The sequence below is a fragment of the Asparagus officinalis genome, chromosome 6 (genome assembly GCF_001876935.1).
Source record: "Asparagus officinalis chromosome 6, Aspof.V1, whole genome shotgun sequence".
NCBI classification, from domain to species: domain Eukaryota; kingdom Viridiplantae; phylum Streptophyta; class Magnoliopsida; order Asparagales; family Asparagaceae; genus Asparagus; species Asparagus officinalis.
Genome location: NC_033799.1, coordinates 64062228 through 64069987, shown reverse-complemented (window position 1 = coordinate 64069987; position 7760 = coordinate 64062228). Strand labels below are relative to the sequence as shown.

General features: G+C 40.2%; 1 protein-coding gene across 1 annotated transcript in view; it reads left to right on the top strand.

The window, feature by feature from the left end:
* Positions 5819 to 7760, top strand: part of LOC109844489 (probable aquaporin TIP2-2) — a 2298-nt gene continuing 356 nt past the window's right edge. Inside the window, 4 exon segments of the mRNA XM_020413546.1 lie at positions 5819 to 6043; positions 6268 to 6341; positions 6344 to 6502; positions 7581 to 7759. Of these exon segments, the coding sequence (XP_020269135.1) occupies positions 5917 to 6043; positions 6268 to 6341; positions 6344 to 6502; positions 7581 to 7759 (539 nt within the window). The 5' untranslated portion in view covers positions 5819 to 5916.

Genomic DNA, 7760 nt, shown 5'->3' with positions numbered 1-7760 from the left:
CCACTTCCCCTTCTGCTGTTGCAGCCGAAGCCCTTACTGAGCCTTTTGCTGCTACCAAGGCTATCGCCCCAACCAAAACTACCACCTTGGGTCATGAAAGTTAGGAACTTGTATTTTTTAATATATCGACATGCTCTATAAATATGTTGGTATGGATTATTGTAAAGAGTTTGTAATGAAATTTGCATTTCGGAAAAAATCGACTTTGTTCTCACTCTTGAGTTTGTATTCTTTTTTCTTTTTACTCTTTATTATTATTTTGCTGACTGGTAGTTTTTGTTCTAGATGAGAGAGTCGAGTGTTGGCGTAGCAGTGAGTCAACCATGTTGTGTCGAGTGCTTGGGGTTCGAGACGATTAGCTTACTTTGCACCTTACTTTGGCTAAGTGTTCGGGACTTTAGTTGACAAGGTTTTGGCAAGTTACAGTGCTTAAATCTCTTTGTCAAGAGAAAATTAGCAGTCAAACTTCACGTCTTAAAGTTTGTTCTGGGTAACACCAAAGACTTTTAAGTAGAATGACAACCTGAGGTTGGGTGTCCAGGTCTTATGTAGATGCCTGGGTCTTCCTAATCCCCATAATGGTCGAGAGGCGACTATGGGAGTCGACCATATGGTTAATGCCTTGGGTTTATTTCTGAAAAGGTACCAAGGGCTTTTAATTCAACCCTAGGGTCGAATGCCTAGAACTTATTGAAGTTGACTAGGTCTTTTATAACCCTGAGGCTATGCCTAGGACTTACTAAAGTTGACTAGGTCTTTCACCCTACAGAGGGTCGTCCTGGGGGCAACATAGGAAAATGATAACCTTTAGGTTAAGTACCTAGGCCTTACGTAGATGCATAGGTCTTTAAGATTACCAAGATGGTCGAGAGGTGACTGTAGGAGTCGACCATATAGTGAGTGTCTTGGGTTTATTCCTGAAAAGGTACCAAGGGCTTTTAATTCTACACAGTTCAATAACGACAGGAGTGCAAGATAGCAATTGAGTCAATTTTAATAAAAAATTCATCAATACTTTCAAATGAAATCTACAGAGTTGTTAGAAATAACATAGCGAGATTATTGAAAGTAACATCGCAAGTGCTCGATGTTCCAGGGATGATGAAGGACTCTTCCATTTGGGGTCCTTAGTCGATAGGTGCCGATTCAAAATTCTTCCAGAACTGTGTAAGGGCCTTCCCAGTTGGGAGCTAGCTTGCCTCGTCGAGTGTCTTTGTCGAAAGCTACTTTACGGAGGACGAGATCGCCAACATGGAATCTCCTTGGTCGAATCTTACTATTATAGTAGCGGGCGATTCGTTGCTGATTGATGACCTGGGTCCGGAGTGCTTTCTCTCGAGTGTAATACATGGTGATTACGCTCCCTGAGTCATTGACTTCTAGCCTCTTCGCCTGGAATCTCTTAAAATAGGGTCGGAGACTCTCTTCAGGCCCCTGCCTCATTTGGATTAATACATGAAGGGGGAGCTTTTGCTTGGTGTCAGCTAAAAAATGATGAATGAATTTCTGACTGAGTTGTTGAAAGCTACTGATGGGTTTTTTTTCTTAAGGGCATTCCACCAAAGTTTAGCACTCCCTGAAAGAATGATAGGGAAGCATCGATAGATGACAGCTTTCGATGTTTGGAGCATGCTCATTACATCATAATAATTCTAAACATGCTCAGAGGGGTCTCCCTCACCAGTATATTTTTCCATATGAGGTATCTTGAATTTCTCACATGGCGTATTCATAAGGTCATCTGAAAGAGGGGTGTTACCCCCCGATGGCATCAGCGATCGGTCTGTACACTTAGTCGTATCCGGAGGCTCCTATGGTAGCTGAAGGAACCAGAGAAGTATGATGATGGGGTGTCCTGAAGACTACCCTCTTAGCGCGCTCCGCAAAACAATCTGGGCCTGGACTCTCATCAGTGGCTTCGTGATGAGAACGACGATATTGTCCTCGATAAGGCGGAGGGCTTGATTGTTTGGCATGGACTTCCAATTGTTTGGCAGTGTTATGAGGAGTCCGTGGTGAGGCGTATCACTGTCCTCCAGAAGGATGAGCTTCTGATCGTCGGTCTCTAGAAGGCAGAGGGAGTGAAGTGGCTTGTTGCGGCTGTGGAAGTCGACAAAGAAGCTCGTCCGTCAGGGTGGCAAATTGTTCTTTAAATGACTGGGATGTTGGCCTTCTTATTTTGATGATGTTTAACAAACAATTTATTACTAATATTGTTTGTCTAGTGTTTGTGCATTCCTATGTTTTGTAGACAAACAACGTTGTTGGAGGATGGATGGAATAGAGCTTCAAAGATCATATCCAAAGGAGGTTAGCGGAATGTCGGTGAAGCTTATGCAATTCAAAGTTAAAGATCAAGTTCAAGCTTCATCCGCAATGTGTACCAAGTCAAGCTTAATTGAAGATCAAGATTGCTTGGGTAATGTAGTTTTAGGTTTTATATTATGTGTGTTAGTACTTTAAGCTCAATCATATACACACATACACGGATTGGTTTTTGGTTTGATAGTTTTCTAGTTTTACTATGAAACAATTGAATATAATTAGAAAATATATTTTTGTTTCATACTTATATGCATATATATGATTTCATCAATATCAATTTTAGTTAGTTCAATGAAATCATGTTTAGTGCATTATATGTGTATTTTGATAAAATACTACATTCATTGTTTATAGACTTCATAACAATAGTTTACATCCTTCTTCAAGTCTATAAAATTATTTTGTAAAGTTTCAAAAGTTGGTTTATGTCAAAACATCAAAATTCAAGTATCTCATATTTTCATGTTTTGGACTATTTTGTAAAATGATGATATTTTTCTTTTGGGAGGTCCTTTCTGATAACTAGTCATTGTAGCATATTTATTATCATGTCTACAATCATTCCCCAAAGTTTTACATTTTTTGGAATTTATTTGATATTTTTAAACAGCATTTCAAAATCAGATAAACAGTTTTCATATCAGTTTTCGGTCGACCGCACCGGTCGACCGAACCTCGACCGTACCGGTCGACCGAAAGCTCCATCGGTCGACCGCACCGGTCGACCGACGAAGTCTCTGCTCGTTCTCTTTTGTTTTGACCTGGATAGCGGTCGACCGGACTTTTCCGTCGGTCGACCGAACTTCTCCATCGGTCGACCGACAGAATTTTTGGTCGACCGACAATAGATCCGTTAGACACTAACGGCTATTTTTCTGAGCTGTCTTCTGGGGACTGTTTTGTCATTTTGTTTGGGGTTTTTGTTTAGATCTTGAGTGGGTATAAATACCCAATTGCTGATCTCTTTTCAAGTATCTAAGAAGTTTTTAAAATAAGTTTTAAACAAGGGTTTAAAGTGTGTTTAAGGGTTTGTTTTGTTTGTGAAGAAGTTTTCACAAGTGGAGGAGATCATCTTCTTGTTTGGGCTTCAATCTCCATCTCTCCATCTTGTTATTCAGAGAAGAATCTCTAAACTCATTTCTAGCTATTTATTATTTTGTTTATAATTTCTATATGCTAGATTTTAATTGAGTTTAGTTTTGATTTTGATTTCACTCATTGTTTACACACACCCACTTGAGCTTATTGTATTTGCATTCATAATATATTAGGGTTGTGAGAGTTGTAACATTGAGTGTGGGCTTTTATTGTGTTCTCATCCATATTAGAGAACAATTTTATATTTGTTACATTGTGAGATTGTTAGGTTTTCGGTGAGCTAGAAACCGAGTGTGTTGTGAAGTTTTCGGTGAACTAGAAAACCGATTGTGAGGAGTGACGTTGTTCGGTGAGCGTTGAAAACCGACACTGTGTGGTTGTAAACGTTATTCGGGTGAGCGTAGAAAACCGGATTGTGTTAGTGGATTTCTCCCCGGGAGTGGGGAGCGGAGACGTAGGACGGAAGGTCCGAACTCCGTGATCATTTTGCTTGTTTGAGTTTGTCTTTGGCGTATTTGTTTTTGCATTTATCTTATATCGCCAATTGTGCATTACTCATTTATTTCATCCACTATCTTGTTTAGATTTTTTACCCTTGTGTTGTTTATATATCCTTGCATATATCTCTATCATATAGGATATATCTCATTGTTCATATTGCTTATCCTAGCTTATATTCTTCTTGTATTTCACACTTTCTAGGATAACTTATTAATTAATTTTAATTGGCATTTAATCGGATTAGATTAGCGTAAGACCCTAGAGTTTGTGAGCTGTTTCCTCAAGTTGAACTTGGGTAACATAGCTCTGGCGATGTTCTATAGGGTGAGACCAGTCAGACCCTTGCTTAGAACCTGGCATTTTTTTCTTAAAAAAGGAAAGAGGTCACACGGTGGGCGCCAAGCTGTTGATGGTTAATGTGATCACACAGTCAGTTTGATCCAGGCTAGGATTGATTTGTTCAGTATTGAAGAAGGTCTGCTTCCTTCTCTGACTTTATGTCTAGTTCTTTGAGTTAGGTATATAAAGAATCTGCATGAATAGAAAACACGTGAGAGGATGGGGTTTGATTCCCCCGTGGTTTCTCCGACGATCAAGTTAGCCGATGACTTTAGTAGGGTAAAGGAAGAAGTGTGTGTTCTTGTAAATATGCAGTATGTGTGTTAGAGGATCAGATTTGTGAACTCCCCCCCCCCATGTTAGAATAATACATGCATTTATACTAAGGAGGCAAGGGCAAAGTGGTCATTTCGACCGAGAGCAGGAGGGCAGTGGCGAAGTGTGGACTGGCGGCCACGTCGACACTTGTTTTACAGGTGTCGGTCGGCGAGTGGAGGGAAGGTCGTTTCGGCATTAAATGAGAAAAGATTGGTGGCATGGCTGGGCCCACGTGGTCCGATGAGTCATGAAGACCATTTGGGCTAGAGTCATGATGGCGCCTGCCAAACATTAAATGCGATGTTGACACGTTGTCATAGAAATATGGGCTCGAGACTAAAATAGTTCTTTAGTTTCACCGAGAAGTAACGCTCTTTGAGCAAAATATGTAACCGCCTTACAAATGGAAGAGTGGACTCGCGATGAGTTTATCAATAGAAGGAGGTCGACTAGCACCGTCTTTCGTGTCAACTAACACCGTCTTTCGTGTCGACACTGAGGGGCGTCGTCTCGTCCTGTCAGCTGAGTTGTCGGACTTGATTGTCTCTGGTAGCTAAAGAAACTATAGCGTAGTGTATCAAAGTAGACTTGTCAACTACTTGAGTTTTAAATTGTATTTTGACGAAAATGGGAATACCATAACATATAGGGTATAAATATGAACACAGATGAAATGAAATATCCGGATCCATATTTGAATACACATTGATAATACAATTGTAATTACTTTGATCATTAAATTAATAAATTTAGGTTAACTTTTAGATCGGAGATCTCATCTTTAATTTCTCAGACATGCTGATTATATTTATATATTTTAAAATCATGGACATTTCCCTTACATCTAATTCGAATCGGTATCATTTGGTCTCAATCTTTATTCCATATTAACGGATAAAAATATAAAAATTTCATATCGAGAGGTTCCTAATTCATATATGTAACGAATTCATTTGCATCCTAAAGGGCGACCCTCGCTCAGACACGAAGGACACGGTCGGCTGAATTTGTGGCTGAATGAAAGCTATCTGTCAGCAGTCATTGATCCCCTTCACTGGTACACAACCTTTACACCCTGGAGCCGGGCCCCACAGTAGCTCAAGTTGCATTGATATGCTTCTCCACACTTCCACCAAACCCATGTTAATTCCAGCTGGCAATCATCTATTGGATAAGCTCTACACTTCATCCCCCATCTCCGCCATTAATTATTGAGGTGTTATAAAAGCTAGCTGCCTCCAGCGGGAGCTTTCTAACATACGACCTCTCTCTCTCTCTACCCCTCTCTTTCGAGGAATTTTCGGTGCTCATCAGTTATTATAAATTTGGGTAGCCATGGCCGGAATTGCCTTTGGCAGATTTGACGATTCCTTCGGTGTCGGCTCGCTCAAAGCCTACCTTGCTGAATTTATCTCCACTCTATTGTTTGTCTTCGCTGGCGTTGGCTCGGCCATTGCTTACAGTTAGGCCTCAGTTTTTGTCTAATTTTTCGACCCCCACCCTTGTTCTTCACTTGAATTAAATTTAACGTTTGGTTTTAATTAAGACATAATTATATTCTACATTCTCCGCAACAGCACAGTACGAAAAATAACTCGAATTGACTGTTCCGTGTAAAAAAAATCATAGACTTTCACCATGCTTTGCGCGTGTTGAATTTATAACAACAACAATCTGTGGTCGCAGACAAGCTGACGGACAACGCTGCCCTTGACCCTGCGCGGTCTGACCACGGGCTCGCCCTCTTCGTCGCCTGTGTCTGTTGGCGCAAAACATCTCCGGCGGACATGTGAACCCGGCCGTGACGTTTGGGCTTGCTCTCGGCGGGCAGATCACTGTCCTGACCGGCATCTTCTACTGGGTTGCTCAGCTCGTTGGTGCTATCGCTGGTGCCTTCCTCATTAAGTTTGTCACGGGGTTGGTAAGATCGATCGCTGCTTTTTAAATCGAGTCTCTGTTTACCTCAAAATTAATCTGACCTTGATCAACTTATTCACGTTCTGCGTAGGTCGACTGTTTTCTTCCCCTTTAAGAAAAGATTTTCAGTCTGTTTTGTTTCTTAGAAAATTTCCTGCATGAGTTTTTTTTTTTTAAATCTTTAGTCTAGTGTTTGCAACTAAAAAGTAAATAAGTAAGTGAAAAGAGAATAGAAAGTTAGTTTTTTAGGAAAATATTTTATCCTGACTTTATATTTAAAATAGAGATCCTGCTTGGACAATAAAAAGCGAAAAATATGAAAATTTAGGTGAGGTTAGATCACATCCACTTTCTTCAGGCGTATGCTTTTGGTTGTTTTTCATTAAACCTCGCGACTTTTTCTTCAGTGATCCTTTTTCATATGGGTTGCTAAGAGAGAAAAAAATATTATCTTATTGTTCGTGGGAAAAATGACAAAAGATTGAATTTTGATCCTCTTTGCTATCAAAGTAGTATACACTACCTTAATAAAGGCCTTTGATTTGTCCGATACATTATAAGTCTAATGGTCATTATATTCCCTATGAATTACACTCATTTCCTAATTTGCTCGTAAAGACTGATCACAACCATTCACTAAATAAATAAATGGCTATTAATATAGTATTGGTCTTTCCATTTTTTTTTTTAATGGAGAGGATCCGAATTATAAAAAATTGGTTTACAATAATAATAGGATTTGCAGTCGAAATATAACTAATGCACTTGAACTTGTAGCGGATCGAAATTTGTAGAAAGCTAAAACTGAACAATAATTTAAATTTAAACTTGTATAGTAAAATCGATTGAGAAAAGATAAGTAGTGGCGTCTGCTAATCGCATCATGCATGGGTCCAGAGGCGTGATAGTGGGCCAGTAGTAGGCTGAGTACTTATTTGTTTTCTCTGTTGGGCTACTAGTGCCCTGATAACTTAATTTATTTTTTGGACTGAAAATACTCCATAATAAGGCCCCACAATTAGTCCTGAAAAGGAGACGTTGGAGAAAAATACTCATGATGATCTTTATGAATGATCTCGCAGGATACACCTACCCATGGGCTCTCGGCTGGCCTAGGAGCAGCAGAAGGAATAGTAATGGAGATCATCATCACCTTTGCTCTCGTCTACACCGTCTACGCCACCGCCGTCGACCCCAAGAAGGGATCCCTCGGCACCATCGCCCCCATCGCCATCGGTCTCATCGTCGGGGCCAACATTCTG